General features: G+C 36.7%; 1 protein-coding gene across 1 annotated transcript; it reads right to left on the bottom strand.

Moving 5' to 3' along the window:
- Positions 1-8959: 8959 nt before the first annotated feature.
- Positions 8960-12232, bottom strand: LOC136201980 (uncharacterized). Its single transcript, XM_065992381.1, has 3 exons — positions 12130-12232; positions 11424-11876; positions 8960-10916 (listed from the first exon to the last, which is right to left on the bottom strand). Exons 2-3 carry the CDS (start codon positions 11826-11828, stop codon positions 10188-10190), a joined length of 1134 nt encoding a protein of 377 aa, XP_065848453.1. The 5' UTR covers positions 11829-11876; positions 12130-12232; the 3' UTR covers positions 8960-10187.
- Positions 12233-15843: the final 3611 nt, after the last annotated feature.

Raw genomic sequence — 15843 nt, 5'->3', positions numbered from 1 at the left:
GTGAATGCTCAATTCATTTGGTGTGTGACGCTAACCTCAACAGAGAGGCCAACATTGATATCATGGCCTTTATACCATGTCAAGGAACCGATTCAACTAAAAATTTAAGCTGATAGTTTGGGCTAATAATAGGTTTTATATTAATTATACTTATATCTAGGCTCTTGCATTTCAGTGTCTTCTTTATTTTAAAACTCCAAATTCTTGAAAAAAAAAAAACCTTAAGTAATATATTTCCTTCCAAGAGGTTGGCAACTCATCTCGGTATCTTTACTTTCTACTTTAGTGTTTTCCTGCTCCATTTTGGCTTTCTATATATGATCTTGAGCTAGCCAAATGAAATGATATATATTACTATTTTGTACATTAATACCAGATTTTATAGCTAATTCATATGTGTAGTTGTGCTGGTGGCCAGTGATTATTACAATCGGTTATATACTATGATGATAAAAGATCAAGTTTCATTAATATATTAATTTCAATTATTTATTAGAAACGGGTTAGTTTTTTTTTTCTTTAAAAAAAAAAAGAATCACTTGCTTATAAAATGAAATGAAATGAAAAGAGTAGTGATATATTGTAGCCTTAATTTTTTTTTAACATTTAAGTAAATTGATGTACTATAGGTTTGTAGTTCAATTAGTTAGATATATTGTAGATTGTGTTTCTTAAAGCTATAGTTATTTTTATACAGTATGTATATAATTTATTAGATTTGTGGTAATAATAGTTAATAACATTATTCATCTGAAAAAGAGAAAGTTGATGAAGTAAGTTTTTCTCATTCTACCAATAATATTGATTTTCATTTGGTGTCATTTTTTTAAATTGTTCATCTTTCAATATGAACCGTATGAAGTGAAAAATGTATGGAATTAAAATTTAATTTTATAATAATTTATTTTCATCACTATTATACTATAAATTTATCTTATCTTAATTTTAATTACTTATTATTTAAAATTTATTGGTTAACGGAATTTAGTTTATCTGTGCATCTCAGGACATACGATTAGTTGAATCCAAGTTGCTAATCATCAAAGCATTGAAAATTACTCCAATAGCAATAATACATTCACGTGAATACAGGATTGCTCCGCTGGATCAATTTTACACATCTGATAACAATCCAAATTATTCTTGAATAAGGAATAAGGGAAAATTAATAGAAATAATGGCAAACCATTATTCCTTCTAAAAGAGATATTTATACATGATTAATGTGGAATTAATGATAATTAATGCAGGGGAGAATATGCAAATAATGAGGAAAAGGAAGGAGTTTTTAACATTATGCCATACCACGTGGACCATGGCGAGATACGCCATAATGAGATACGCCCGATGAGAGCGAGTAGCGGAGACCCACCATAGCTCTCAAGGAGAGCGTACATACGCCTTGACGGATCAAAGAATACGAAAAGGGATATTCACCTTGAGAACGCCGCAAGGAGAACCGGATGGCGGATCTCCACGGTTCAGCTCAGTGAGATCCGCTGGCGAACCTATGAGGCGAATCTCCTCTTTCACCTGATTTATCACAGTAACGACTAACCACCGACTCGGCCATAAAGACCATTAATGAGCTATCAATTAGCTAACCGCCAGGTTAAAGATAACCTGTAACCGCCATTAATGGAGCATTAATGGAGACCTTCTAGTTGCTGAAGGTTACGACTTTCTAGCTATATATAGCCTACATCCCTAGGCTATCAAGGTACACTTTTACTTACCCTTTGTCAATTCAGTTTACTCTCTTGTTCTTCCTTACTGACTTTGGCATCGGAGCTTCCCCCCGTCGAACCCAACGACGCCCCCACAGGGACGGAAGACAATCGGAAATTCTCCACTAGTTATCAATTGGTGCGGTGAAGGTGGATCTCTAACAAACAGAAGATCACAAAATCTTGATTGTATAGAGTTTCACAAAAAACAAAACAATGGAGTCAGTGGAATAGAAATCACAATCTCAAACTTTGGCTCAATCAGTACAACAAATCTATCCAAATATACAGTTCTCCATATATTGGTAGGAAAGAGTTTTCTACATTGAATCTGGAATTTTATGATGAAAAAGATAAGTTTCCTCCCCTTTCTTATTCCATTTTTAATTTAAAAAAATTGAGATCCCTCACTCTTATAAAGTGCTATGAATATTATTACATGTTATTATGATAAATCTAATAAACTGTGAAAGATGAAGTCATGGACACAAATCTTTCATTAAATCTTGCATGCTTACTATATCCTCATATTTTTATGCATGACAAGTATAATATGATATTATCATTGAATTAGTACAAACGCATGTATAAGACCCGTAATCTTGGGATTTACAAAAGAAAAAAAGTCATCCATTCAATGTGATTTTGTCATTTGATATTAAAATATTATAAAAGGGCTCATGTAATTACAAATGATTTAGATCTGGTCGGTCTTTTGGATGAACATGCATATAACTATTAGAAGAAATTACAAAAAAAATCATATTTGGTTTTTCCTTGTACAATTCACCATCTATATATGGCTTTTCTCCCATATAGTACTTTTAATATCAAAAATTCATATTTTTGAATATTGTTTTGTCAAACAGTTATTTCATTCCATTTTTTACAAGGATGTGTCTATTCATATAAAAACTGTTTATTTGACATTGTTAGAATTTCTGTTACCAACACAAGAGACTTGAAAATATTGAGTCTATTTGTAATTATCCTGTAATTGTCCCTAACTATTAAGGCCGTTATGGGCTGATGAATTACCAAATTAGATAAACAAACTTTCATGTCCTGAGCTAACTACAAAATAGTGCAAGTGTCGGTTTCGGATCAGAACATTAATTTATGCAAAATTCTTAGGATATACATGAGAATTCTTTAAAGATTGGAGGATTGTATGTGAAGGTAGGTGAGAGCGGATTTTGAGTAATTTTCCTTACACTCCAAATTGGAGGAGAATCATGGTACATGTATTTTTCTTCCAAAATTACCCTTTCTCTTTTATTTTATTCGTACAAATGAAATGATATAAGAGTAATTTTATATGTAACTATATTATTAAATCATCACTTACCTTTCTTTAATTACACCTCATTCAAATGAGGCTTTAATGATCTCTGAATGCCATTAATGTATGGATGCCACAGGGACGGAAGACAATCGGAAATTCTCCACTAGTTATCAATTGGTGCGGTGAACGTGGAAAGGGGATCCGCCCATGATGGGATCAATTGTCCTATCTTTGAGGTAATTGATCCGCCTGTGGAACTTTTCATTCGCCAGCCACTGGGCGTAACTCAACACTAAAAGCTAGGCAAATGAATATAAGAAGTATGACGAGAAAGAATAAATTATAAAATGTAGGATACTATAACAGTTTAATGCACATATAAGAATATGTAAAAATACTGATTTTTAGGCCCTTGGTTCCGTCTTTTCTGAGCAACTAGAACCGCATCCTCAATGATGTTTAACTTATGAGTAATCACATCTGGGCTTACTCCTGTGGGGATCTCATTCTCCTATGTAAATATGCTTTCAGATTCAATGAGAACTTTTTTAACATCCTCTTGGATCTCAAGTTTTAATCTTTTGACGATCTGCACCCGCTTTCCATCAGCAATAAGGAGCGTTTCTGTGTCGCCCAAAGCTGTAGTGACAAGTTAATATTTCTCACCTTCGTCCTCTTTGGATTGTGGGCTGATTGATAGTGACGCCGAGTATAAGTCTCTTTAGCCACCTTTTGGTTCCCGCTAATCATTACTCCTCATTTGTTGGTGGGAATGTACATTGTCAGACGACGGATGGAAATTAGGGCTGCAACCTCTGGCCCTTGGTCTGGATAGTGTGACCCGTCACTCCAATGATGTCAACAATGGTTGTTGCTATTTGGATCGGATCAACCTTTAGTTTGGCGAATGCACCTTTGGTGATGACATTGCGAGAACTGACCGTGTCTTTACTCACTTTATTTTATCTCCCATCCTTGAATCGCCATTGTTACTACCAATGCATCTGCATGTGGAGAGATTACTGGACCTGTTTCTGCAAAAGGAGCAATGGAGGGATGTTTTATCCAGAGCTGATATTTTTGCTTTTTCCACGGGTGGCTGATACACTGGTCCATCTGCTATGACATTAATGACACTTTTGGATTTACTTTTGGGATCTGTCTTCTGCTTGTCGTCTTGTTATTTGTTATTCTGGACAAAGCTATCTAGTTTGCCAGCTCCCAGCAAGCTTCAGTGTGGTGGTCAACCAATATGGTGGCCAACCTGTAGTACGCTTTGGCGTTTCTTCAAATGGTTACATGCTCCCCTCCTTTGGGTTCGGGATATGTAATGTCCCGCTTATATTGAATCTTTTCTTTTATATTGTGGCAAGTTGGAAGCTTTAAACATTCTGTCCGCTTCGTACCCCAGGATCCGTGCTGTGAATGGCGAATTCATGTTAACTTGATGGCGTACCTTTCTGCATTGTTCTCTTGTCTATGTAGAGCGGCACACACTCGCCTTTCAATTTCATCATTTGTGTGTTCAATGTTGAATCATGATGGTGAAGCCGGTTCTTGATCTTGATCTCGATCATGTTGAGGTTATGTTTGGAGATATGGTTTAACGCGGATGGATGTTGTCACAACCGTGGGAGCCATTTTATCTAGCTTCTGATATCTTGTCTCCGCATCCTTCAACATTTTGCTAACATAATAGATGGAGAACTGCTGACCTTCTTCTTCTTGAATAACCACGGTGCATATAGCTTTATCCATGACAGATTGATACAAATGCAGGTCTCCCCTTCAGATTGGTCTGCTCATCAAGGGTGGTTCTGCTAGGAATTGTTTTATACCTTGATATGCTTGTTGACAATCTTTCTAGTACGATGATCCGCCCGTTCAACCTCTGGATCTTTCTCACCTATAGTGGGGCTTTCATTTAGGCGCTCTTTTCACCTTTTTCCTCGCATGGCTTTTATTTAGGCGCTCTTTTCACCTTTTTGGCCAATGACATAGTCAATGAATTTTTCTGAAGTGGCTCTGCATATACACTTCTTTGGATTGAGCTTTATTTTTCATATCAGTGTTTGCACTGGTTGTAGTATTAGCAACTCCCTTGTACCTGTGGGTTAGCACTGAAAGAACTCCAGAAGTGGGGCATACTCTGTCCATTATTAAAAGATTGTGGTAAGGCATAAAAGCTATGTTCACTTACCTTGGGGATCAATGGCTTGATCCATGGAACATACTTCATAGCAAAAGAATGTTTGCATTGGCCTTGTTGGCAAATATCATGTATGATGCAATTCTCTTTATGGAATTTTTAGTTCATCTTGGAATCAACTTAATAATTCCTTCTCGTCGGTCCCTGACTCTAGAATGAACTTAGTCAAAGGATAAAACCGAGTAAATATTATATGTCAAACAAATTCATAATAGAATTTTAATCGTGCTTGTTTTAATAATAATATCACGTATAACGGTCATAACTATAAAGATTGCTACTGCACATGAATATCATAATGAATTCTTAATAAATAACCATAATGAGAATGGTTTAAGAATAATATCCTTTTGTATTTCAATGCGCATTAATATCCAAGATAGCATATTTATTTTAAACGTCATAAAAGTTATGACATTCTATATTGGGCAAGATATCTTACATAGTTGCTATTTAGTTGCAATTAATATTGTGCATCCATACATTAATGGCATTCAGAGATCATTAAAGCCTCATTTGAATGAGGTGTAATTAAAGAAAGGTAAGTGATGATTTAATAATATAGTTACATATAAAATTACTCTTATATCATTTCATTTGTACGAATAAAATAAAAGAGAAAGGGTAATTTTGGAAGAAAAATACATGTACCATGATTCTCCTCCAATTTGGAGTGTAAGGAAAATTACTCAAAATCCGCTCTCACCTGCCTTCACATACAATCCTCCAATCTTTAAGGAATTCTCATGTATATCCTAAGAATTTTGCATAAATTAATGTTCTGATCCGAAACCGACACTTGCACTATTTTGTAGTTAGCTCAGGATATGAAAGTTTTGTTTATCCAATTTGGTAATTCATCAGCCCATAACGGCCTTAATAGTTAGGGACAATTACAGGATAATTACAAATAGACTCAATATTTTCAAGTCTCTTGTGTTGGTAACAGAAATTCTAACAATGTCAAATAAACAGTTTTTATATGAATAGACACATCCTTGTAAAAAATGGAATGAAATAACTGTTTGACAAAACAATATTCAAAAATATGAATTTTTGATATTAAAAGTACTATATGGGAGAAAAGCCATATATAGATGGTGAATTGTACAAGGAAAAACCAAATATGATTTTTTTTGTAATTTCTTCTAATAGTTATATGCATGTTCATCCAAAAGACCGACCAGATCTAAATCATTTGTAATTACATGAGCCCTTTTATAATATTTTAATATCAAATGACAAAATCACATTGAATGGATGACTTTTTTTCTTTTGTAAATCCCAAGATTACGGGTCTTATACATGCGTTTGTACTAATTCAATGATAATATCATATTATACTTGTCATGCATAAAAATATGAGGATATAGTAAGCATGCAAGATTTAATGAAAGATTTGTGTCCATGACTTCATCTTTCACAGTTTATTAGATTTATCATAATAACATGTAATAATATTCATAGCACTTTATAAGAGTGAGGGATCTCAATTTTTTTAAATTAAAAATGGAATAAGAAAGGGGAGGAAACTTATCTTTTTCATCATAAAATTCCAGATTCAATGTAGAAAACTCTTTCCTACCAATATATGGAGAACTGTATATTTGGATAGATTTGTTGTACTGATTGAGCCAAAGTTTGAGATTGTGATTTCTATTCCACTGACTCCATTGTTTTGTTTTTTGTGAAACTCTATACAATCAAGATTTTGTGATCTTCTGTTTGTTAGAGATCCACCTTAACCGCACCAATTGATAACTAGTGGAGAATTTCCGATTGTCTTCCGTCCCTGTGGGGGCGTCGTTGGGTTCGACGGGGGGAAGCTCCGATGCCAAAGTCAGTAAGGAAGAACAAGAGAGCAAACTGAATTGACAAAGGGTAAGTAAAAGTGTACCTTGATAGCCTAGGGATGTTGGCTATATATAGCTAGGAAGTCGTAACCTTCAGCAACTAGAAGGTCTCCATTAATGCTCCATTAATGGCGGTTACAGGTTATCTTTAACCTGGCGGTTAGCTAATTGATAGCTCATTAATGGTCTTTATGGCCGAGTCGGTGGTTAGCCGTTACTGTGATAAATCAGGTGAAAGAGGAGATTCGCCTCATAGGTTCGCCAGCGGATCTCACTGAGCTGAACCGTGGAGATCCGCCATCCGGATCTTCTTGCGGCGTTCTCAAGGTGAATATCCCTTTTCGTATTCTTTGATCCGTCAAGGCGTATGTACGCTCTCCTTGAGAGCTATGGCGGGTCTCCGCTACTCGCTCTCATCGGGCGTATCTCATTATGGCGTATCTCGCCATGGTCCACGTGGTATGGCATAATGTTAGAAACTCCTTCCTTTTCCTCATTATTTGCATATTCTCCCCTGCATTAATTATCATTAATTCCACATTAATCATGTATAAATATCTCTTTTAGAAGGAATAATGGTTTGTCATTATTTCTATTAATTTTCCCTTATTCCTTATTCAAGAATAATTTGGGTTGTTATCAACATCGTATGTTAAAAAAAAGAAGCTACATCAAATTTGCTCAATTTTTTTTGCATATATATACATGCTATCATCTCCTTGATCCAGAATTCGTACCACTATAATACTTCTCAAAAATTGAGCTACATTTGAACTACGAAAATAAAATTGAATCATTGTGAGTGAACTTATAGAAATTTATACACTATGATGTATTAATCAAGTTGGATTTTATATTTAAATACAAATTCAATGAACTAATTAACCATCACAATCTTAATATGTCGAAGACAGAGCGAGCCGAAAACACCTATTATAGAGTGGTTCTGATGGCGGCAGCGAGGTGGGGGGGCTACGCCCCCCAAACCTCGTGTCTCTGTCCCTCAACGTTCATTAGATCTTCCTTTCCCGGTGACTAGGATGGCAAGCAAATCCATATTTCTTCCAAACTGTAAGTTTGTAACGTCCGACACGTTAAGCATCTATTAGTTTATATATAAAACCACGGGTAGATTTAAAGGGATCACGAAAGGACTCCATTGACCCTCTGACGTAGAGAAACAAAAAAATGACAATTCCGGCCAAAATTTCGGTGCTAAATATAAAATTTTCTTCACTAAACGTAAAATTTTCATTAGTGACGGAATTCCGACATCAATGCTCAGTCCCCCCAAAAAAGTTGTAATCTTTACACATTTTCATCCATTGATCACCGAGTGTTTTATTTTCGCCCTCCGCCTGCACATACAACAACTCTTGCTACATGCATTTCAGTGTCAAAGCACTGCATCTGTTGAACAATTTGGGAACCAAATTACATTTGCAGTGAATAAATTATCAAGCAACAGAAATGGACAGCTCACAGAAGAGATAGAAACTACGAATTGCATACGTTACTCAAATGACCTGTACTTGGCTGCCATTTCTTTTCACTTTGGCTTAATATACCCGTACTTGGTCAAAGATTGACCCCCTTAACTTTTGAGATGTCTCATTAGCCCCTAAACTTGAAAGATGATTTATTGACCCCTTGAAGTTGCTTAAAATAACAAGCACTTCAACTTATCGAAGGCTAATCACGTGATTTAGTTCAGGAGGCTAATGAGACATCTCCAAAGTTGAAGAGGTCAATCGTGTTGTTTGGAGAGTACAAAGAGTCTCCGATTTTGCCAGGGGAATCTTTGGAAGCAATTCATTCAGCCTCCAACACAACTGTGACCCTGGAAAACGCAAGGGATTTATCAATAGTATTCTCCACAACAGAATATTCATGAAGACTTTCAAACTACACAAATTTCAACCAATGAACATAGAAAGAAGAGGAAACAAGATACAGGTTTATGAAACAAGGTTTTCAGAACAGGGAACACAGGTCTCAAACATCTGTATGAAATATCAGTTTAACCATTACTGGACATGCTCAAACAATTTCCTTTTTTGTTGGGTTAATAAATCAGGGGCCTTATACTTGGCCAAGGCCAAGTAATCCGATTAGCCTCCTGAACTTGTTCAAAGTGACATGATTAACCCCCCTAAGTCCTATGTGATAGAGGAAAGTGGAGATTTGGATAAGAGATCTCTGAAATTCAGGGGCTAATCGGATCATTTGACCACGTACAGTAAGACCCTAACGTATTAAGCTCTTTTTTTTCATGCTTGTAACTAGTAGAATAATTATTGTTTTATAAACCTCTCATATATGCCAATTTCATCAATCACATATTCATGCAAGCTTAACAGATAGCAGAGAGACTGCAGTTCTAGATACCAGATTATTCTCGCACAAATTTGCAATGAACCATATGATGGTAGAACAGACTTGGCATTTGGGTGGAGGGGGGCGCTTAATGTCACGGGAACAAACTTGAACTACGTCAAATTTCCCGCGTGGTGCCATAGGGAAGATTCCCTGTGTATTAAACCTCGACCCTCGAAGGAAAGCACATTATAGGCTCGACAGCCCCATAATGCCCATAGGGCTTCTTCCCTATGGAGACATCCCGCCTCTCTTTCCCAAGGCCAGAATGCCCGCCTCCTAGTCCCTGATGGACTAGGATAGATCAATTAAGCCAAGTGCTTGTTCACTGGCCCGGGGTGACAGAGAACCTATGCCTAGGTGTCCCTGTCCCCTATAATAATCTGGGATCTGGGAAGAACAACCATTGTATATTTCATTCAACACTCCTTATTGAAGCTTTCTCAGACCTGTGTTAATGGTTGGACTAATTGACCTACGGTCCAACTGCCTCTCCCTCACACGTAACACAATAGTTAGCCAAAAAAAAGTACACTATACAAGAATTCTCACGTAATTTTCGAAATACAAATTATTGGAATAACCAAAGCAAATTGAACAGAAGCAATAAGCTGAAAAATGTATCAATATTCATCTTGGGTTCTTACATCGATAAGAAGTCGGGAGAAATGATTGAGCCTCTTTGAACAAGAAAAATACCTCAAAAGAATGCACAAATCAAGGACTCTAATTAGCTGCTACCTAATACAAATGCTTGATCCAAAAGAAATTAAGTTCCTAAGCTCCAACAAATGTTCATCATTCGAAATATTAAGTGACATACGAAGATTGGTCAACATTACTTCTTGTTCCCAATTTAAGGGCCCAGAAGCATATAATGCCTCCAGAGTGCAACGGTAAGCATGCAACTCTAAACTATGGATTCTTACAGCTAGATTAACTTCCACGGAGGGGTAACGTTTTCCCTCCTCATCTCGACGCACAAGGAAGGATTCAGCATCATCACTATCTTCATTACCAACTAAAGGAGGACTACAAACTGGGTTATTACTAATAACACTACAGCTAGCAACAGAGCATCCATCAGTATCAGATTCATTACGTTCCAAGCTTCTTGCATGAAAAGAAGACTCACGCATGTAGATTTCACCAAAGCATTCCTGTGGACAAACAACAGCATCTACCTTTTTCAGGAATGAAGCTGAGCACCTTGACATCACTTCTCGGCGATCACCCTTTTTCTCCATTACTCTAATTTTTGAGGCCTTTCCATTGGATGACAGAAATGGCGATGCCCTCTTTAGTGTTCTATCTGTCATGGCACAAGAATGCTGTAAACCAGTGTTGTTCTCAACTGTGAGACAATTTTCTGCTGCTTGAGCATGAAGCGTTGGAGTAGTTATCTTCGTATAACAACTCGAATGTATAAGTTTATTCTTCTTTGAATCTTCTAGGTTTCGAGATCCCTGAAAATGATAGCCAGCACAAAAGCAAAAGATTAGGCAACAACCTCAAACATTCCATTGCATTGCAGTGAATAATTGTAATGAGTACACAAGCATAGAAACAAGCACAAAATACAATCATCAGTCAATTGATTGATTCAAGTCGATCACACACACTTTAGGATGTGTCTCTCCCAATTAAGATACATTATGTATAGTAGAAATCAAACTTGAGACTTTTTCCACTTAAGTCAACTTTAATTGGTACCAATTGGGGTTTCCGCAGCAAGCACCAGATTTTAGCCCATATACTTGCATAATGTTTTTTAATAAGTTCATGTTCTTGGATTGAATTTAGCTAACCCCTCTATTTGTAATTATCAGATACTAACAAATCTATCAGAAATATAAATCTCACCCTATCAGTTAAATGGCGCATCATCATCCATGTTAGATCATCCGAAACAAGCACAATATATGAAAGTAATACACAAAAAATGAACATGGATGAAACAAAAACGAACTCACCTGTCCAATCGCAATCCATTCACCATCCTGCCACAATCGACGCACCCTAATGTGAACTTTGCGCAATCGGAGTTCCCTTGAACATCCAATTAACTTAACCATATAGTAATCTGAGCCAAAAACCTTCAAAATTGCCGCTGTCTTCCAAGAAAAATCTTGAAACACCTCCACCAGATCACCTGGAGTCCAACAATGGGATAAATCAAACATAGGAGGAGGACAAGGTCTAATCGCGTTGCTTGAGACTTTCGCGACACGATCCTCATTATTATGGTTCGGCGGATGATCATACATAACACTGAAACTGTGCTGGTCGCCGGAAAGAATCTCGGCACTCCGCCATACACCGAAGGACCCATCCTTTCTGCTCAATACCTCCACTTTAGTTCCTTTCTTGAATCTCATGATGCTAGCTATGTCCAAATTAAACAAAAATTTGCAGAGAAAAAAAACCTGCAGACACAAAGAAATTAACTCAATTAAGACTAACGAACAATAAAAACTTCCAATGGATGAATTCACATTGCAGAAAAACTTTGAAAATCCGCTATTACTAAGTTTCCATGAAATCATTAAGAGTACCAAACAGATAATTTGAAAATCATGAAGCAAACAAGTATGAACTATTATTAATTAACCGCAGAAAAAAGAAAACAGTAATCTTACAAAGAAAAAAGAATAAAAATGTTAGGGAAATTGAACAGACCTTGAGGAATTGATCTTGGAAAGATCGAGAATTGGGCTTGTTCTTAGTTTTTCTATTATTACTTGAAAAATAGGAAGATGAATTGTAGACACACAGAAATATTAGTGAATTTTAGGATTATGAAATTAAACGTGGATTTTAAGTTAAATACCAACCAGAGGAACCGGGAGCTGTGCGCATTGCACCCCATCTATTTTCCACCTAATTTTTGGTTGGACATTTTATTATTATTATTTTTTTATTTTTTTATTTCTTTATTTTTCTTATAACTCCTCAATAATAATTGTCACATTTGACCGAATTGAATATATCAAAGGTAACGTTTGATTTGCATTAAATATATAGAAAATAGACTAAGGGTAATTAGTGTCAAACTGCGTAATAAGGGTAAAATATGAAAAAAATTTGTCTTAAAAATTAAACCACATAATTAATATGAAATAATAAAATTTAGTCAAATGTGATACTTGAGAGTATTATTATTATTATTAAATGATGTAGGTCCACCAAAAAGAAATAGAAAGAAACCGAAGAAAACGATTAGGAAATTAGGAAATTAATGCACAAATAACCGTTAGTGGTGGATGTGGCTTTCAACTTTTTACCATTATAATGTGAATAGGCATATGTGAATAAGTGTAAATAGTATACCTAATAGATTTAAGTACGATCAATAGTCCATGGTTATAGTCAATAGCTTAATTATAGGTGTAAATTTATTAGTTTTTTTTTTTACCTTTTCTAGTTTATCATTTTACCTCTTGTAGCATTTTATAGCTTTTATATTATATATGTATATATAATCTATAAAAAATAATTTATAATTAGTATATATTTTTATTTATTTATTACATTATTCGGTCTGATTAATTTGAGTCATTTGGTTGAACCAAATGACCCATGACCCAATTATAATTCTAGTTTTATATCTGGTTTGGTTATGACAACATTGATAATACTTATAGCTAATCATTAGTATACACAAGAACATTTTCAATCTCTCTATTGTTTTTTACATGATAAATGGGTTATGAGATTTACAGTTGTTATTCTTTCATCGTTCTCTTGCGCCGGGATCGGTCCACGTGAACACTCTAATGATCAAGTTAGTATAGAAAAGTTATCATAGAGACAATAACTAATATAAGTTAGAGAGAGAATTAGAGGTCTATTACCATTAATGAAGTCCCCCTATTTATAAGAGTTGGATGAAGGGTTCAATGACTAACATGCCATTGTCTATTCGACTAAGTGGGTCTGACCTCTGTTGAGCTTGCCCCTTGGATGGGCTCGGGGATATGATTCTTGGTATTAGTTAGTATATGGGCCCATACCCCTTATCAATTAGTCCCCCCCCCCCTCCCCCAGGTCTGAACCATTTAATGTGAGGTAGTAAAGGAAGAGCGGGGTGTATTGGATGATTTTGTTGAAATGTAGTGTCCCATCATTGTGAGACTAACAAATAAAAGTGCCACATGTTCTCTGTGACACTATCATTAATGGCTATTTGATAATGAAGTGTGTGTTGTAGAGGGCATGTGTCATTTAATGAACAGGAAAAGACGGTTGTGTCGGATGGGCACGTGGGATTAGTTATGGTAAGTAGCGATAATGATTGTTACTCTTCATATTCATGCCTTTATGTATAAAAGGGCAAAAAATCCTCATTCAACAAATTTTGCCTGATTAGAACTTTATTTTGGAGTTAAGAATGAGAGAGTTGCTTATCCATATCAAGTTGTTGGTCATGGTGAAGGTGTTGGGCCCGAGTACTACTGCTTTTAGGGAGTGTTGCCACAAATAGAGCAAGGTCAGTGCTTCTTAGGCCATGCTCTCAACAAAATTTGGTTTCATTTTGGGCCTACTTTTGGGTAGTGTGGTTGCGTCGGTTGCTAAACATTCTAGTGAAGCAAGTGGGTATGTTGGGCGTTGTTTTAAAAGATTTGACCTTCGTTGATACTGGGCAATTGAGATAGAGAAAAGGGAAGGAAGTAGGGATGGAGGGTGAATGTCCGGTGGAAAGAAAAATAAAAAAGAATGTAGAGGTGACACCGCGAGTGAGGTAACCACCTATGGTGAAGGGGAAGCCTTTCCTGCCATAACCGTCACTCGGTGTGCGACAAAATAAGGTTAAAATCAAGGTGATTGTCTCTAACAAGGAAATAAAATATGGATAGCCCTTATTGAGCTCATACCAGGATATAAGGAGGAAGATGTGACCTCGGGGGCATGGGGTGGCCGGATCTGACAAGTCCATGTTTGATATGGTAGATAGACGGAAAACGTCGGAGTCTAATAGGGTGGAGGATGTATGGAGCATCATTATTCGAAAGGATCTAGAGACAATCTCCATGATGTTCCATATTGGGAGGTCGTACAAGTTGTCCACTCTAGGTCTAGATGACGGGCAAACAATGTTGTGAGGAAAACGAGATGATTATTTGTGAGGAGCATTTCAAAGTTAGGATGTGTCTGCCGCTGTTGGATTTCTTCGTTGAAGTTTTGTGGGAGCTCAATATATGCATGGGTCAGATCCATTACAATGGGTGGAGGATGATGGGGTTCTATTCTCTTTGTCGTGAAGCTGGTTGAGAGCAACTGGCCTAGTGTTCCACAGATTATTTAAGCCGCCCAAAGAGATAAGTCACAACATATGACTTTTGCCCATCCTAAGTTTAACATTATTGGAGACTTTTGGACAAGCTATAAGAGTGGAGACACCATTTTTTAAGGTCTCACTTACTGATTTGGAATTTCCACTCCTATTGGATTGGAACAATCCGGCGACCGATCTTAGAACTTGGTTGACGGAGAGGTCAATGATGGTGAATGATTTAGGGGATTCCTTTAGTGCCAAAAAGAATGATGTGTTGATCCTTATTGAGAACTTCATGATTGTTGGTTGCTCGATCTGGAATCAATGGTGGTCGTTCCACTTAGAGGGATGGAGGGAGGAGATTTTGAAGAATTGGATGGAAGTGAGGAACTTTATTGATGGAGATTTAGCGGATCTGGAGTCCATTATGGTGATCACCGCCCGCTACGACGAGCTTCCTAAAAGTAGGCCTTCCCCGCTTAAGTATATAAAGTATTTTAAGAACGTTAATGATGTACTAACTTCTATTTTTGTATGGTCTTTCTACAGCGATGATGAGTTCCAAGGACTACTCCTTAGACTTTGACGGCGTAGTGTTTAGCTATGATTTGGTGCTGTTGGGCCAAGCTTTTATGGAGATACCAACTGGTCTTCCTATTTTTGACCCATTCTCGAAAGAGAACTGGCGGCCCAATACGTTGTTGGAGTTTCGACTTCTACCAGGGAAAATAGGGTGGCAGAAGGTTCACTGGAGTAGAAGATTGGGCAGGAAGCTAGGGAGTGCCTCATTCATGAGGCGAACAATGAGATTATAAAGGAAGTGGTCCTAAGATCTAGCAAGAGAACAAAATGGATTGTGAATCGTAAAACAAGGCAGTCCAAGGAGCCAGTGAATTTAGTCTCAAAGGATGAGGAGGCCTTGGGAGAAATTAAAACCCTAGGTTGTGCAAAGAAAATGGATATTGCTATCCTTGCAGAAACTGAAGTAAAAAAAAAGGTGGCCAATAAAAAGCAACGAATGGATGAGGTGGAAGAGATAGGTGGTGAAGGGTATTTTGAGAGGCCAATTACTTCAAGTTCTGCCAATTCCACCTGGTGCTCGACACCTCCGAATGTTG

The sequence above is a fragment of the Euphorbia lathyris genome, chromosome 8 (genome assembly GCF_963576675.1).
Source record: "Euphorbia lathyris chromosome 8, ddEupLath1.1, whole genome shotgun sequence".
Taxonomy (NCBI): Eukaryota; Viridiplantae; Streptophyta; class Magnoliopsida; order Malpighiales; family Euphorbiaceae; genus Euphorbia; species Euphorbia lathyris.
Note: the sequence above shows the minus strand (reverse complement) of the source record. Positions and strands in the feature narration are given on the sequence as shown.

Excerpts from the sequence above, each read along its gene's own strand:
- LOC136201980 (XM_065992381.1), bottom strand. The coding sequence starts at position 11,828 with ATGAGATTCAAGAAAGGAACTAAAGTGGAGGTATTGAGCAGAAAGGAT. Across the intron at positions 10,917-11,423 it reads AATGGATTGCGATTGGACAG|GGATCTCGAAACCTAGAAGA; the intron begins GTGAGTTCGTTT and ends TATCATTTTCAG.